At 53.9% G+C, this 17832-nt stretch overlaps 1 protein-coding gene across 1 annotated transcript in view; it reads left to right on the top strand.

Annotated features, from left to right (window-relative positions):
• Positions 1–17832, top strand: part of MARVELD3 (MARVEL domain containing 3) — a 134953-nt gene that overhangs the window by 25164 nt on the left and 91957 nt on the right. Inside the window, exon 3 of the mRNA XM_069635466.1 lies at positions 1942–2072. Within this exon, the coding sequence (XP_069491567.1) occupies positions 1942–2072 (131 nt within the window). The remainder of the gene's footprint in view (positions 1–1941; positions 2073–17832) is intronic.

Consider the following 17832-nt stretch of genomic DNA (forward strand, 5'->3'; position numbering starts at 1 on the left):
ATATCTTTGATATGAGGCTTGAAGACCGTCTTCCTCGCCCCCACTTCCTCTGCTGTGGGCTGGAAGGTATGCAGCAGGCTTCCCAAGAATGCCATTCTAATATATTATCCCACTTCCATCCTCTCAAGCAGCTGGCTGCGAGTGATCTGCTTTTGCAGTCTCTGGGCTCAGGATTACTCCTAGCCATGCGCTTTTTTTTTTTTTTTCTCCCTGGGATTTAGCTGTGCCGGCACTTTTATTTTATTTATTGACATTTGTATGGTGCCTGCACACAAGTGTTTCCATGTGCCACAAGACAAGAGGGGGGAACGAGGGAATCATGAGCATGGAGGAACAAAAACACACGGTTATATTGGCCGTGTGACAATCCTACCGTGCAAGTGCTTGAGAAGGTTGTTCAGTATAGGGGTAAGAGGGTAGCAGGAGAAGTACATGAGTGAGGTGCCCCCAGGGAAGAAGGTGGGGGAAGTGCTGGCGGGCGGGCCGAAGGCAAGTGCTGGGCAAAAAAGGGGTGCTGTGGGAAGGGAGGACCAGCTTGGGCTGGTCCCGGAAAGGAAGCCAGAGGTCAAGTACTGGAGAAAGGATGCAGGGACTGGTGGGGATTGGTCTAGCCCATGTATGACTCTGTAGGGACCAATCCCCAGTTGTAGCAGGAGAGGGAGAATTAGCAGAGGAGGGGGAGAGGGAAGGAAGAGGAGAAAAAGAAAGTCTTGGGAAGTTTTGGGAATTTTAGAAGGTCCGGCTCAAGTCTGAGGGGGTTGGGGGGAGGAAGGCCATTCCACAGGGAGGAGCCAGCCAAGGAGAGGATCTACACCCACTCTCTGCTTGGAGAAGTGTTTGACCTGTAGAGAGGTGGAACGAGGGGATCGAAGGACTCTGGACAAGAGGTATTTAGGGAGGGAAAGCTGGATGTAGAGAGGTCCCAGGCGACCTTGTGGATGATGCAAAAGGTCTTGCATTTTATCCTTGCAGTCACCGGGTGCCAGTGCAGAGATTTTGGGGCAGGAGATATGTATGTAGTCCCTGGTCTTGAGGCCAAGGATAAGGCTTGCCGAATTCCGGATTAGAGGAGTGAAGGGAGGAAAGGGGCAGATTGAGTAAGAGGCTGTTGCAGTAATCAAGCCTAGAGAGAACCAGGGCTCTGAAAACATTGAACTTCTGGGGGAAGGTGAGGAGAGGTAGAATGCCTCTGAGAAGGTGGAGCTGAAAGTTGGACTTCTTGGCAAGGCCAGTGATGTGTGGAGAGAAATGGAGAAGAGTCGAAGATGATCCCAATGTTTTTTGCCTCACATGTGGGTGAGGAGATGGAACCCAAGGAGTCGGGCCAGAGAGGGCGGAAACAAGGAGCCGGTGTCGGACCAGTGACTCTACCCTGACTCCCCTACCCAACACAACCACCTGTAATGCCTATGTAACCATTTGCTTCCTACATTGTAGGCTCCACGCTCACTGTAACCCTAAAAGAATCATCCTGTAACTAAAGACCCCTTCTTGCAACAGCGCCTCGCTGCCTCTGGGCTGCTAGTGCGCTTTACAAATGTAAAAAATAAAATAACCATTGACCTCAGAACCACTGTAGGTATTTTAAGACCCAAATTGCTGAAAATGCAGGTTATCCACCTGTTCTCTTTTTCCATACAATTTTTAGTGTTCACGTGAAGAAATGGGTTACAAGGTTGCCATGCATATTGCTTGGGACTTTGCCCTTTTTTTTCTAGCGATTCCTTCAATAGTGTTCTGGCAGAAATGCACAGAACCAATGCCTTGTGTCAGGGCGAGTATCGACACATTAGATCGTCAGTCAAGTGAGTGAGTGACCTTTTGTATAACTCCTCCCGTTGTGCCCTCGGCTTTAAAAATGTGCTTATAGCATGCATTATTGTTTTTCTCTTGGCATGAAACCTTCATAGAAAGCAAGCTAAACATGTTTTCTTTTTTCAGGGATGACCTGTCTTTGCGCTACGGGCCTCCTCCTCAAACCCTCACTTTTGATGAGAGGGAATATTATGAGTCGGAACCAGAAGGTGGAATCCTGGAGTGCAACAAATGCAGATATCTGTGCACTGGAAGAGGTGAGCCTTTAGTAAAAAGACTAGGACCCCAGAGCTCTTTCTCAGAGACCCCAAATTTCCCATGGCCATGTGTGAGAAGTCCACCTAGACCGGTTTTTGGTAGGCTTTCAGGGACTTATAATGGTGTGTTTCTCCTTCCAAAGTCCCAAAATCCAAAGGAGGGGGTTCGCGGAGGAGGGGAGGGGGGGGCGGCGGGTCAGGACTGGGTGCTCTTGATTTCGGGTAACTGCTTTTCTTGTTCTGCCACTATATCCAACTCTTCCTAGGCCTTTGAACAGATTGGGGAATGTCTGTTCAATGGCGTCCGGTCTGGTGAAATATTTATGGGCCATAAACTGGTACAAGATGTGCACCAGACCCATCTCGACGGCTGTCTTAAAGCTGAGGATGCACCCGCTGTTGGCTTCCGTCTTCAGGATGTGTAGCGTGATCTTTGCCACTTGCGATTTGTGCACGCACCATGCTGATATTGTTCCTTTGCATGGGAGCGGGGTTGTAGCTCCATAGGGGTATATGTCCACTGACGCCTTTCGGATCTTTGGGGGGTTGGTGAGTGAGCTGTACGCCTGTTCACTTATTATGTTAACTGTCGCCCCCGTATGTATGAGGAATTCCAAAGGTGTGTTGTTGACTTGTAACAGGAGCGTCGGACTGTGTTGGGTGGCTGTGGCGTTGAGTGCCCACACGTACCCTTTTTTCCGTTGATCGTCCTCTGACGACTGGGATTCACTGCCTGACGGGGATCTCATCTCAATGTACAGGACGAACCGTCTTCTTTGCGATCGCCTTGATCTGTCAGTTTAACGCTCACCTGATTCTCGCAGAGGCGCCGGTCTTGACTGGGCGACTACCGTATCTTCAAAAGTGATGTGTAGCACCCGGTTGGCTCTTTGGGCTGGACCTCTGTGCACTGTATGCCTGACTCGAAGAGTAAGATGTCTGCAGATAGAAAATATGGGATTAATGAACTGGGGTTATTGGGGTGTTCCTATCTCTTTCCTTTTCTCCTCTCCTGTAGAACCCCAAAGGTTAACGCTCTCACCTTAGGTAAGTGAACGCCGAGCTCTCCATCTGCCTCGGGGCAGGGTGCTGTAACCAGTTTCTTCACTGGATAGGTAGCGCAGGCCTCTTGACTTCAGAGGACTGCTGTCCGTCGTTTACTTCACGAACGGTGAGTTCCGAATATTTCAAATGTCTTAAAAAGTCTTTTGTAATGCTGTCTCTTATTTTGCAGGGTTCCGGCGATGGCGGTTGACTGGCTGAAGTGAGTTGAGGATGGACCCGTATGCGGAATAGAAGCGCCTGGAAGCGCGTAAGTAAGCGCTTGTTGCTTGCTTCACGATGCGCACTAACTGTCCTTTTTATTTTGCAGGTACCAGTTCGAGGCTGCTGAAGGATGCCGGAATGCCCACTGAGTTCGGCGTGGATGGAGTAATGGCACGTGAGTATTTAACGTTACCCAATGTCTTTAAACTCACCTTCTTTTGTCTTACAGATGCGGGATGCAACGCCGAAGGCCTCTGGAGCGTGCGAAGAGTTGGTAAGCTTTTGTCTTTCAGATGCCGGAATGCAGTGCGATGACCTCCGGAGCGCGTGAAGAGTAGGTAAGCCTTTGTCTTTCAGATGCAGGAATGCTGCGCGAGGCGTTGATGACAGCCGATGGTCCAGGTAAGAGATGCGCTGTCACTGAAGACCGTAGTGCTAACCTGTTCTTTCTTGTCTTTATAGATGTTGCTGAAGACTGGATTCAGGATGGTAAGCCTTTTTCCTTTAGGCCCAGGATCAGATGCAGAAGACACGATGAGCGTTCTGCTGCAGAGGATGCAGAATAACGCAAAGCAAGATTCATCCATCGGGTGTGGTTTAAATAGCCTCCTGTAGTGCTTAGGTGTCTCCTTCCACAGCCACGCCTAGGTAAGAAAAGAATTCCTGCTTTCCAGAAGAGTTCCAGTGTTCTGAACCTAGGGAGTGGCTCCTGCCCCACCCAACAGGAAAAGTAGTCCCAAACAGAAGAGGATCAGGGGTTCAACTGGCAGGTAAGTAAGCAGCATGGTCTGCTGCAGGTAAGTCCACCCAAGCATTATGAGCCCGGCGCTTGCAGCGCTGGGACTGGGCATATTTATGAGCCTGGCGCCACTGGCGCCAGGACAGGGTCCAAAAGGTCCCAATTGGGACTGGCTGGCACTCGGAACCTGGGTTATGAGTCTGCTTCCAAGGGAGTTGGGTAAGTCCTGGCCTTTTGGAAGCAGAGATCATGACAGTCAGGTGGCCTTCTGTCGTCTCTGACGTAGGAGCTCCTTCGAGGTTTTTCTTCTCTCCGGGGTCTCGTCTAGTCTTCTTCTCCTCTGCCTGCTGGTGGGCTGTTTCGCGAGCTTCTCCTTCTCTCCTGTTGTCTCGGTCTGCTGGGTCCCTGTCCCGGCGGATTCTTGCAGACAGCTCTGTAGTGGTCCATTCCGCCACAGGCGGCACCCTTTTGCACCACTGCTGGGCAGTCACCCATGTGCGGATACTCAAACCCGCATCTGTAGCACGTGGCGTCTGTTCCTTTCCCTCCCGGTGAGGGCGCGGTATGCAGTCTGTTAGTGGCATCTGCATTCGGTGTCGGGTGTTGAATGGTGACCTTGCCTAGGCTGTCGAGCTGCGACTCAACTGCGGCTTCCATCCTGGCAAGTGCGAGGATTTCCTCGAGGGACCTTTGTTTTTGGAGCAGCTGCTTCCTGAAAGGCTGCGAGATGCAGCCGGCTATGACTTGGGATCTTAGCGCCTCGTCATTTGAGTACCTATGGAATTCACAGTACTTTAACTTGATGCGTAGGCGCATCACAAAGTTATCAAGGGACTCTCCTTTTTCCTGTCTAGTAGTATGAAAGACATGGCGCTCGTAGTCAATGTTTGTATGGGGCGTGAAGTATTCTGATAGCTTCCCATGTAGTTCTCCATAGGTGACCGTGTCTACGTTCATCAGTTCGCCTGCGATGTCCCTGACAGCGGGGCCTACTGTCATGAATAGGGTGTTTTTCAGCATCGCGTCATCGGTCAAGCCGATTGCCCCCGTGTAAAATTTAAAATCCCTGAGCCATATGACCCATCTGGGTCCTAGGTTGGATGTGTCTCTAACATCAAAAGGTCCCGGTAAGGGTAAGTTGTGAGCGGCGGTACCTGATGTTGGGGGCCATCAGCCACGGCTCCAGATCCGTCCGATGAGGAGGCTACGGGGCTTGCTGGGGCCGACATGTCCGCTGTAGCTGTGGTGTACACCAGGCACACCTGTGCAGACTTCTGCCGTGCTGTGCCGTAGCCCTCAGCACGTGTTGGTGGTGTGCAGCCTCTTCACGGGCTGTTGCGTGTCCTTTTGAGCTGTCCCCTGGGTCCCTGGCACTTCTTGGGGCCTCCCGCCGATTGCGGGTTGATGTGAGGGGGGGGGCGGGACCAACGCCCGCACCTGCCAGCGGGCCCACGTTCGCCTCACAGAGCGCGAACGCTCCCGCTCCCACGCGGTGTTTGTGAGGGGCCGCTTCCCTCCTTGGCACTCCGTGCCTGCAGCACATCCGGCGGGTCCCTGTGCCCGTGAGGTGCGCCGACGCGCCACGCCGCTCGACCGCGGACCTCTGTGGCACCCCCGGGCCTTTGGAGCGGAGGTGCGCCGACGCGCTGCACCCGCTCGCCTGCGGGCCTCCTGTGGGTGCGAGTGGGTACGATGTACCCCTCGTCGCCAAATGTTGGGTTTTACGCGGGCCCCGTAAACCGCTTTGAACAAAGGTCACACGGGAGCCGGGATGCAGACGACCTCTTTCTCCAGCATGGGGTCTGGCATGGATTCACATGCTCATGAATATTCCCCGTCGTCAGGCTGGGAATCCTCGGTAAAGAAAAAACCAGTATCAGTTTCGTTTCTGATCTGTCTTTCGTAGTAATAACCAATCACTGGTCTCTGCGTCATACTGACCACAGCCAATGACTGCCCTCTACCTAAGCACCGCCTCTGGCAGCCATCTTCAGATTTTTACCGCACGTTCATGTGTTGGGATCCTCGTGCTATTGCTCTCGAGCGTTAGTGCTATTTTTTCGCGCTTTTTCACAAAAACTTCGATTCTTTCGGTCAAAAGAGCCTCAAGCTCCACCGATCCTACATCCGATCAACGGGGACCCGTGTCGGATTCATCTGTGCCCCTCAAGGGTGAAGATTTCGTCGAGCTACGCTTCGGAGGACTCCAGAAGCTTCTCAGGCCCGGTCTCGGAGATGGCCCAGGAGAAGGGAAGCTCGACGCCCGGAAAGCTGTTCAGGGCCTGCCCTGGATGCCAGCTGCAGAACGTCTTCAAGGAGGACGAACACTCTTTCTGCCTTTACTGCCTTCATGGGGACAAGACGCACGTGGAGAAGGACTGTGCGTTTTGCGGCAACATGTCGGAACGGACCATGAAGGACCGCCATCAACGTCTCGCCAGCTGGCTGGAGGGTAAGAGCCCGTCTGGCGAGAAGAAGAAGAAATCTGAGCGGTCTTCTAAGACCTTTGAGGGCGCCCCGGCGACGGGGGCCCAACATAAGGCCAAGCACCGCGAGTCCGCTGGCACCGGGAGCGCCGAACGGTCGGGCTCTACGGGCGCCAGGCAGGGCGCACCCTCCCCGGCACCATCAACCACGAGCCAACGCTCTGGGTCGGGTAAGAGGAAGGCCGAGCACCCGGCGAAGCTCCTGGAGAGACCCCGGTCGAGCTCTAAGGCAGAGGAGGAGCGTGGCAGTGCCCCCTCCCTCAAGGATAAGGCGGTGAGCGCACCTAAGGTGGTGAAGGCCTTGATCCATTCGACCAAGCCCTCTATCGAAACGGTCGCGGCGGCCCTGGCCCAGCCTGTGGAGGCTGCACCAGTGGTGGCGGCCTCGGGGCCCAGAATCTCCCTGCCTCCTCGGAGGGAGTCTTCTTTCGTGCCCATCGATAGGACCCCCGTGAAACCCTCCGTGGGGAAGAAGGGGGGGCAGGGCGTCGGCGTAGATTCGGCCTCAACCTCAGAAGAGGAACTGATCGAGGTCTTAAGCCACGGCCTAGGCGTGGAACAAGACCAGCCCGTCGGAATGGGCCCCGACGCAGGTGACGACGACGACATCGTCGAGGATACCGACGGGGCCCCTGCTCGCCCGTCGGATTCCCCTCTGCCAGCGCCGCAAGACAACTCAGCGGCCATTTTGTTGGCTATACAGTCCTTATGCTCCGAGATAAGGACGAGACTACCGTTACCGACGGAGGAACCTCTCCCGTCGGGGGATCCAGAACCGGGACCTTCTGGTGTTCCCCCTACCAAGAAAAGAAGGATTCATTCACCGCCTCCTTTTCAACCGTCGCGCCCCGTCCAGCCCTCCTCCCCGTCCACCCGAGGGGATGATACGGGGACTGACACGGCAGCGACGGGTACGGACGACGAGGCATACGACGAGGATTTTCCGTCGTCGCCTCCCACCAGGGCTTCTCCGCCCGACGAGATTGGATCGTTCCACTCAATGATCGCCAGGGCATCCGAGCTTTTCCAACTCTGCCCTGAGGAGAAGAAAAAGGAAGGCTTCCTTTACCAACGGCGCGAGACCAAGAGGAAGACGGTCCTCGCAGTGCCTCTGTTGGACGACATTTGGGATGAGGGCCTTTCCCTCCTCAAGAACCCTTCCACGACGCCAGCGAAAAGAGACCGGTACGAGAAAAAGTACCGGGTCCCGGACTCGGCCCCCCTATGCCTCCGGGCGCAGCCTACCCCGGACTCCGTCGTCTCCGCGGCAGCCAGGAAGAAAGCGGGGGGGGGTGCGGCCTCCACGTCGACTTCCCCGCCGGACGGCGAGGGAAAGAAATTGGATGCCATGGGGCGCAGAGTCATCTCGTCGGCGGCGACGACGATTAAAGCGGCCAACGCCTTGGCTATCGTGGCCCGCTACGACAGGGAACTCTGGTACAAGATAGCTCCCCTGCTGGATTTTCTGCCGGACGACAAGAGGGCGGAGGCCCTTGAGATCCTGCAGGAAGGTGAGGTGGCCTCGGACCACGCCATCACCGTGGCGACGGACATCGCCGACACTGGGTTCCGCCAGATGGGCAACGGCGTTTGCCTTCGGCGTCGCGGATGGCTCAAGGCTACGGACTTTCGGCAGGACGTCCAGACCAGGGTCCTGGACATGCCCTTCGACGGGAACAACCTGTTTGGGAAGACAGTGGACGATTCCCTTCAGGCCATCAAGGCGGATACTGAGACGGCCCGGGCCCTTGGAGTACTGCAGCAACGGCGGACGCCCTTTCGGAGCGGCGGAGGCAAGGGCGCCTCCAAAGGTTCCGGCGGCGGTTTCGCTTCCTACCGTCAAGCGGCCCGCTCGTCGTCGCAAGAGGCCTACAGAGGACGAGGCAAGTCTGGCGGACCCCGCCGTCGTCGCCAAGGAGGCCAAGGCGGCAAGGCCGCGTCCAAGCAGGATTGAACCGGCCGTGGGGTCGGGCCCCCACCGAAGCACCCCGGTGGGAGGCCGGCTGGCGGGCTTCGTCAGCGTGTGGGAGTCCATCTCCACCGACCGTTGGGTGCTGGACGCCCTGGCCCGGGGCCACGCGCTCGAGTTTCAAAGAAGGTGCCCGCGCGTCCCCCCCGTGGCCAGGAAAGAACTTCACGTCCCTCAACTTCTCCTGGAGGTAAAGGCGATGCTCAGAAAGGGCGCCATCGAACTCGTCCCAAAGAGGCTTCGGGGCTCCGGAGTCTACTCGCGTTACTTCCTCGTGAAGAAGAAGACGGGAGGATGGCGCCCCATCCTGGACCTGCGACGCCTGAACAAGTTCATCAAGGCGCAGAAGTTCCGGATGGTCACCCTCCAGCACGTCCTGGGTCAGCTGGAGGAAGGAGACTTCCTATCGTCGTTGGATTTGGAGGATGCCTACTTCCACATTCCCATCCTAAAGGGGCACCGAAAATTCCTCAGATTCGTGGTCCAAGGGCGTCATTACCAGTTCAAAGCCCTTCCCTTCGGACTGCGGTCGGCACCCAGGGTTTTCACCAAGTGCCTCGCACCGGTGGCGGCGCAGCTGCGCCGCGAGGGGATTCACGTCTACCCCTACCTGGACGACTGGCTCATCCGCGCCAAGACGAGGGAGCTCGCCGTGGTCCACACGGCAAGGACCGTCCAACTCCTCACGGACCTGGGATTCTCCGTGAACTACGCCAAATCCCACCTGGTGCCCGCGCAAGTCGCACTGTTTCTGGGAGCGAGGCTCGACACAGTGTCCCTTCTGGCCTCCCCGTCGGAGGAGAGGACCAGGACCATCCTGGGCAAGGTGCAACGGATGTTGGTGGCCGACGCGGCCAAGGTGAGGTCCATCAAGTCCCTCCTCGGGATGATGTCTTCCTGCATCTACCTCATTCCCATGTGCAGGCTCCGGATGCGCCCGTTGCAAGAGTTCCTGGATGCGCGCTGGATCCAGACGACGGGCAGATTCGAGGAAAGGATCAAGCTCGACGAGAGTTTCCGACGAGCGATACGGTGGTGGGGCACCCGCGCGCATCTGACGGCGGGCATGGACTTCCAGACCCCAGCCCACCAGGTGACTGTGACCACGGATGCCTCCCTAGAAGGGTGGGGAGCGCACACCGAAAACCTGCACGCAAGGGGACTCTGGCTCCCGACGGAGAAGTCCCTGCATATCAACGTCCTGGAGCTCCGTGCAGTGTTTTGGGCCCTCAGGTCCTTCCTTCCGTCCCTCAAGGGCAAGGTGGTGAGGATCTTCACCGACAACACCACCACCATGTTTTACATCAGGAAACAGGGCGGAACCAGGTCCCCAGCGCTGTCCAAGGAGGCGCAGGACCTGTGGCATTGGGCCGTCGCCCAAGGGATTCTTCTGGTGCCGTTTCATCTGGCAGGGATAAAAAACACCATCGCCGACTCACTCAGCAGGGAGCTGCGCTCGTGCCACGAGTGGGAACTACGGCAGGATCTGGTGGATCGCCTCTTCCGACGGTGGGGCACACCCCAGATCGACCTGTTCGCGACGGCGACGAACACCAAGTGCCGGAGGTTCGCCAGCAGGTTTCCCCAGACGAGGAGCATGGGCGATGCTTTCTCGTTCCCCTGGGAGGGCCTGTTCCTCTACGCGTTCCCTCCCTTGCCTCTGCTAATCCGGCTCGTCAACCAGCTCAAGAGGTCACGGTGCAGGATGATCCTCGTCGCACCTGCGTGGCCGAGGCAGATATGGTTCCCGGACCTTCTGGACTTGTCGGCGTCCCCGCCAATCAAGCTGCCGGCGGACGCGGATCTACTCTCCAGGGAAGGAGGCGCCATCCTCCACCACGACCCGAAGTCGCTGAACTTGCAGGCCTGGCTCCTGCAGCGCTAGAGTTTGGAGGATACGACTTACCGGCCGATTGCAGAGAGGTTCTTGCAAAGGCCAGGGCGTCCTCGACTCTTAAATGCTACGGACACAAATGGAAGAGGTTTTCTGTCTGGTGCCACGCACAGAAGATTAACCCTCTACGGATTACGGCTCCCCAAGTGCTGCCGTACCTGCTGACGCTGGCCAAAGCTGGTCTGGCACACGCGTCCATCAAGATTCATCTTGCTGCGATCTCCCGATACACCAGAACCACGGGCCGGACGTCCTTGTGGTCTCATCGTCTGGTGAAAGAGTTCATGAAGGGACTGTTCAGATCGTTCCCGCCGGTGAAGGCTCCGGCCCCGGCGTGGGAGCTCAACGTGGTGCTGACCAAACTTATGGGACCTCCGTTCGAGCCTCTGCACTCGGCCCCGTTGAAGTTTCTATCGTGGAAAACAGCTTTTCTCGTGGCCATCACCTCCGCACGACGAGTGGGAGAGATCCAGGCCCTTTCCTGCAAGGCCCCGTACTTGACTTTCCACGACACGAGGGTAGTGCTCAGGACGCACCCCTCCTTCATGCCCAAGGTACCGTCGGACTTTCATCTCAACGAACCCTTGGTGTTACCTGTGTTCTTCCCGTCGCCTTCGTCGCCGGCTGAGAGGACTTTGCACTCGCTGGATGTAGCTAGAGCGCTGAAGTTCTACGTGGACCGCACGAAAGGTTTTCGGAAGACGTCACAACTCTTTGTGAACTTTGGACCTGTCAATCAGGGGAAGGCTCTCTCGAAGGCTTCCATCTCCAGATGGCTCTCCGGCTGTATCATGTACTGTCACCGGTTGGCAAACCGACCGCTGCCTGGCCGTCCGAGAGCCCATTCCACCAGAGCGATCGCAGCTACCACGGCGTTCCTATCTGGTGTGCCCCTGCTGGACATATGCAGGGCTGCTACGTGGAGGTCGACGCACACCTTCACGAAATTCTACTGCGTCGACCGGGATTCCAGGGAGGAGTCCAGGGTCGGCCAAGCAGTGCTGCGCAACCTGTTCGCCTGAGGTGAGCCTGGTGAGGAGGTAAGATGCTTAATGTTGAGTTGATGTGATGCTTAATGTTGAGCCTTTGCCACCTCCCGTGGTTGTGCATGTGTGTACTGCTATGTATTCTTTATTCATGAGCATGTGAATCCATGCCAGACCCCATGCTGGAGAAGGAACAAGTTACTTACCTGTAACTGTTGTTCTCCAGCATGGGTCTGGCATGGATTCACATGCGAACCCTCCCGCCTACCCCTCTGCGGCTCTTCACTTGGTCATACTGCCACTTCACGTGCTTCCAAATCTGAAGATGGCTGCCAGAGGCGGTGCTTAGGTAGAGGGCAGTCATTGGCTGTGGTCAGTATGACGCAGAGACCAGTGATTGGTTATTACTACGAAAGACAGATCAGAAACGAAACTGATACTGGTTTTTTCTTTACCGAGGATTCCCAGCCTGACGACGGGGAATATTCATGAGCATGTGAATCCATGCCAGACCCATGCTGGAGAACAACAGTTACAGGTAAGTAACTTGTTCCTTATTCGTCGCTCTTACAGGAACTGCCCCAACGTTTCCCCGCCCCCTCCCTAGCCCAACGTCACTTCCCCTTGTCCGGGGAACTAAGACCGCAACGGCGGTCTGCCCACACAACAATGTGGGCGGGCTGCAGAGCCCTCACTAACAACCTGACACACCCCAGAATAGTTTGGATCTGCATTCTAGATATGTTGAACCCCTCGATCTCTCCTCCCCACCCTTTAACACATGGTGTCATTCTGGGTGAAGCACTTACTCTCCTAGTGCCTCGGTGACCTGCTTTTACGAAATTAGTAATGGTTCTACATGGGCTGAATAACCACATTGAGCACTATAGAGGCAGCAAAAAAAATCGTTGCTTTGCATAAACGCCAGCACAAAGGCGCCGCGCCTTTCTTTTATTGGCTCTCCTCCGACTTGGCCAGGTTTCAGTGCATATTTGTGTGGCATTATGGGGAGGGTCAACGCTGCATCGAATTCTTTATTGACCCCCTTTCGCTGCCCCTTGTCCTTCCCACCCGTGGGTGCCTGTCTAGGCGCATGTTCACGATACACTGATGCAATGCAAGTGGTCGTTCAGTAGCAGAGCAGTTAGTTGAGCGGTTTCCAAGACGACCTTTGTTAACAGAAACCCAAACACTGGAGTAGATGCTCTGTCGGAAGTCTCGTTTTTCAGGTTCCCCTGGCTCGCACCTGGGGGGTTGCGAAACTCGCGGCTCTTGTGTCGGTTTCACCGATCGGGTGGGTCTGTGCGAGGATTGCCTTGTACATGCAGGTGTGCTAATTGCTGGCCCAGGCTGGAAGACAAAATGTCGGCAAAGCCGGAGTAATTCTCTACCGGCGGCAGAGCCCAGGCTTGGTGTTGCCTGGCATATTTCAATGGTGGATGGTGTTGCCACGTCGGGAGCTTAGCAGTGAAACGCCTAATAGCACAGCTGTGGCAATGGGTGGGCGCTGTAACTATGTATTGGAGACGAGGGTCTATTTACAACTTTTTTGTGGGCTGGGGGGCGGGGGGAGGGGGGGGGGGTGATCGAGACCAATGCACTCTGCCTCATGCCCTCTAGAGTTTTAAGCATCACTTTGTAGAGGCCAGCAGGTCCAAGCCTATATACCCACGGGGCATAGCCTATGTACCAAACAAACATTTATTTGGCATTTGTAACATGCTCATCTAGGAATCTGCTCGCATGCCTGAGTGGGAGAAATAAAACGAGGGGTGTGACGAGTGTCAACTTTTGTCACGTGTAGACACGCACGAGGGTCATCTTTCATTGTACAGTATTGCGTTTTTTGAGGGTCGATAGGTGGAGTTTTTTAAGCTGTTTCCAAAATGCGAAAAGGTCAGCCAGGCCCCTCTCTGGTGCTAGAAGTGGAGTTTAAGAGGGCCTGGGCTTGAAATACAAAGGTTATCCACAAATCTGTTGTTGGCAAAGTTTGGGAACTGATACGAGACACTGGGATGATTGGAGCTGTTCTGTGGGCTGTTCTGTTGGAGGCTGTCTTCATTTCCTTCTTGAATATAGTGGAGGAGGAGTTGTTTTGTGGATGATGTAGAGGGGTTTGAGTTTGACAATGGTCTCCATCAGAAGCCCGTGTTGAGCCTTAAAGGTGAATTTTTCATGAATTGGAGCAATTAAGGTTCAAGGGACCAAACGAATTTTGAGTAGGCCACTCTTGATGGTTCATTGGCTCAAATTAGGGAAGCACTGGGTAAGTAAAGCATTTTTGATCGATCGTTGGCCAAGTTGCAGACTTTACTAGTTTGCTGATTATTCTTATGGTTCTCTATCAGAGATCCTACTAATGGCGGACCACCCTCACCTGGGCAGAAAGTGGCAGTGCTGAGTGGAGGAGCTGAACTGGAACAGGTCTGACTTTATAATGCGTGTATAAGCATGGCCCTGCAGCCCTTTTACCTTGCGGAGCCCAGCAAGAACAGAACCTGTGTGCGCTTAGGAACACAAGGCAGGCGTCTACCGTGAAGAACCTGGCAGCTGGGTTTCCCCTAGGGAGAAAATGCTGGTACTGGCTGTTTCTACAGTGGATAAAGCTTGCTGGTGCAATACTTTAAACTTGTCATTACCAAGCCCATGTATAGGCTCAGCAGACATTTTTTGGGGGGTTAGATGGGGTGGGGGGAGGCATACAGACTGGAGCATTTGTTCAGCCATTATCTGGGCAAATGCATTACAGGACAATTTTATCTCGTGAACTGGCTGAGAGTTATGCCGAGTTTGTCTACCTTCCTCCTGGGAACACCCTGGCGCGATTGGAAACATTGCAGCCAATGGAAAGCTTGACTAGGCCATGCGGATTTCTGCCTGAAGCACAGGCTGGATATGCAGGTTCACATCCACAGGGACAATGCAGGCCTACTCCAGGCAAAATATAATGGTGAAGAAACACTCTAAACACTTTTGTCGTTTAATATTGTAGAAACCAATGCAGGGTCTTGGCTGCTGAGTTCCAGCCATTTGCTCTCGATGATTGAGAATAGTTTGTTACCTTGGGGGACATAGGCAGTAGTCAAGGTTCCCTTTCTTTGTCTGTGGGATGTTTACTAGTTTGAGGCTGCAATACTTTTTGTGGTGCTCTAGTCCGATTGGCTTGTCAGTAGAGAAGGCGGGCGTTTGGCTCCCACATCAAGATCAGCCAATCTAAAATTGTTGCGTACCCGCTCTACTGCTTTTGGAGCATAACATGGTTTTGGGGGTTTAATTCTAAAGCACAACCCGGTCAAGGTCTCTGGCCAACACACTTGTTTTGTAGGCCCTTACCTGTCAATTTATTTTGTTGGTCATTTTTAATGCACATAAAATTGACCTTCTGGCCCAAGAGGGGGAGGGAAGTTGGAACATCAGGTAGGAAAGATGTGGTTGCGAGCAGGCAGAGGACGATGGGCGGCAACGGAAGGTGGCATTTCAACTCTCATAGCTTGCTAGGAACATAGTTTACCAGGCAGTGCAATACGGAACATAGTTTACCAGGCAGTGCAATACTGTGATCATCCAGGGAAATGAGGTTTTCAGATTGTTCATTTGGTGCCATAGTGTTGAAATAGAGCATGCCTTATGGTATCTCCATAATGATGGCGGGCTTTAAAACGCTTTGAGATCTGAGAAGATGGGTCTGAAGTATTGGCCCTTGTGAGTTTGCTTTCAGTTTCTTTTCCTGGTGCATGCTACTTGGAGCACCATTACCTTTTTGTTTTTACGAGGTGCACAGTGTTTGAGCAGTCTGTCAGGAACTGCATCCTTACTTCCAGAAATCCTTGTTAGTGAAGCATTGCACCATGTATTTTATTCGTTTTCTGATTGTGAGCAAGTGTGGGTTAGGAGTTTGGAGTCTCCAGCAGCTTTTGTGGTTGTAAAAGGTATGTGTAGTCCAAGTCTCCTTTCTCTGCCCACTGACCAGCATTTGCCACAAGCACCGACTGGGAACACTAATTGCTAACTCCATCCAGTCTTCTTGAAGAGGGAGGGAGGGAAGGGGGGAGGGAGGGAAGGGAAGGAGGCGGAGGGGGAGGGGGAGGGGGATGGGGGAGGGTGTGTGTGTGTGTGTGTGTGTGGGGGGGGGGGGGGGGTACAGCTTGGATAAGGCAACCTTCTGAAGAGTTACACGAACAGGAGTGGGTCACCACCCTGAGGCCCTAGACCACAAACCAACACAGACCTAGTGCCGCACATTACAAATGTAAACGGGTCTGTATCGGAGCTCGCGGGATACTTACATAAGATGTTGCTGCTCTCCACCCCCATCCAAAGCAGCTAGAGTGCGGAGATGTGTGTTTTTATAGGACCACCTGTACAAATTGCTGTGGTATTGGTTGATAACAAACTGTTTTCATCAGCAATTTGACTACAAAGAAGAAACCACACCACCCGACAGTTGAAGATACAATGGGCAATGTTCTAGTTTTCACTGGCAGGGTGGGTGATCTTCCAGCAGTGGGGCCGGCTCTCCCTCCCTCAAGGTGTGCCTGAGCAGCGCCTAGGGCAAGCTGGTCGGTCCACAGTGGTCCTTCCTCGCTGGAGTGCTGCCTGTGATGTTCAGGGCTGGGTGACTGACCTCCCTGGCCACTCCTCACCACTGCTCTGGGGCATCGATGGGCTGTGTTTATGCGCCTCTTTTCCCCTGCGCCAGGCACTACGTCATTACAGTGCCTCTTGCTCTGCTTAACACAGGGCTGTTCTCATACGCCCCTGCTTTTTCCACCTGCTCTCCATGAAGGGCCATGGCTCTTGCTTGCGACGTTGCGCCTGGAAATCGAGCCTCTCCTAGGATGCCTCACTGGTTCAGCAGACTGTTGTTATCAAGGCATTGGCCCCAGTGACTGGGTCAACTTCCTTGTGCCTCCCCAAGCCACCCTGCTCACACAGCAAGTGTACAATTCACAGTACCGGTGTCACCAACACAGAGCATGCCTCCCCACCCCAGGGGATTGCGAGAGGCATTCTGCCCTGGAAAAGTCACTCCACTGCTCGCTCATCCTTCTCCTCTGAGAGAAGTCCCCTCCCTCGCCACCCAACGCTCTTTCAGGCAGAAATCTCCCCCTCGCAGATGGGGTGTGTTCTGACAATTGCCCCACACACAATGACCTCCCTTTCCAAATTACCGTGGCTCGGCCTTGTAATGAGTCTTAAAAGTTGTGCAATATTAAAAAAGAAAAATAACATTTTACAAAAGATTACCTGCAATATACTTTTGATCTGTGTGCTTTTCTGGTGACATGTAAAGAGTAACCCTACCCTAAGAGGCTCCATTTGAGCCAAGGATTACATGGATATTTTAGACAGCATTCCACATTTGCACGTCTAGTAATCCGTGACCCACTTGGACGTTATTTGTGCCGTTATCTACGTTTGTGACCTACTCTGCTTAATGCTAGCAAGTCCACGCTGCCGAGAAGGTGCCGGTGGGATAATATGCCTGCAAGAATCGTGAGGAGGAAACGCTGCCTCTGGAAGTAGCAGTGTGCATGGTTACTGGGTGGGGGGGGGGGGGTGGTCTGCCGTGGGATGGAGCTAGTGGGTCCAGAAACCAGATGTTTAGGTGGGGGCTTCGATGGACTAGAAGCCCACTAGTGTCTGGGTGTGTAGATGAATGGCAGCAACAATCTACCACATTACGACACTGTCGTAAAGGGCAGCAGGAGCGCTTGGGAGCAGTGCTCCTCTCCATCTATACATTTATTTTAAAAAGAAACCGTTACGGAATGGTTTAGTTTTAAAATAAAATGTAGGAAAAAGTTGAAACTTGCACTTAAGTGCGCTGCGCTCAACATTCCCTTAAACAGAAGGTGTGTTAGTTTGGGGGTTTGGATTGCACGTGGGTGGGGGCGTGGTGATGGGGTTTGTGAGGAGCTGGGGCAGGCCAGCAAGGAACATAGTCCTCTAATTATTTTTGTACACTTTGACCACTGAGCAGGTGTAGTTTTGCCAGCAGGATCATGCACCCCTATTCGTGCTGGGATGAATGTGAGGTGGCTCGGGGGCAATGCGTTTGTCTTGGAAGCAAGACAACGGAGCAGCAGCGCAGGTTCGAATCCCGATCCTGCGCTTAAAAACGTACCTCTGGTATTTAGCGCATTTATAAAAGAACAATTATAATGTAGGTTGATTTTGTTTGATTATTCAAGGAGGAAGGCTGTTCAATGACCATAGAATGACCTAGTCAGTCTTTGAGGAAACCTTGATCTAGGGTACCTTGCTTCTGATGGGTGTTTGGGTGTAAGGGACCATGTTGGCTGGAGTCTGTAGTGGCACCACAGTTCCAAAGGGTGGTTTCCGGATTACATGGGTAAATGATTAGTCATTTTTATCTTGCACTGGTCACTATAAAGTTTTATCACAATCCAACTGACC

This window comes from Ambystoma mexicanum, chromosome 1q (genome assembly GCF_040938575.1).
Source record: "Ambystoma mexicanum isolate Mex_15411 chromosome 1q, UKY_AmexF1_1, whole genome shotgun sequence".
Lineage (NCBI taxonomy): Eukaryota > Metazoa > Chordata > Amphibia > Caudata > Ambystomatidae > Ambystoma > Ambystoma mexicanum.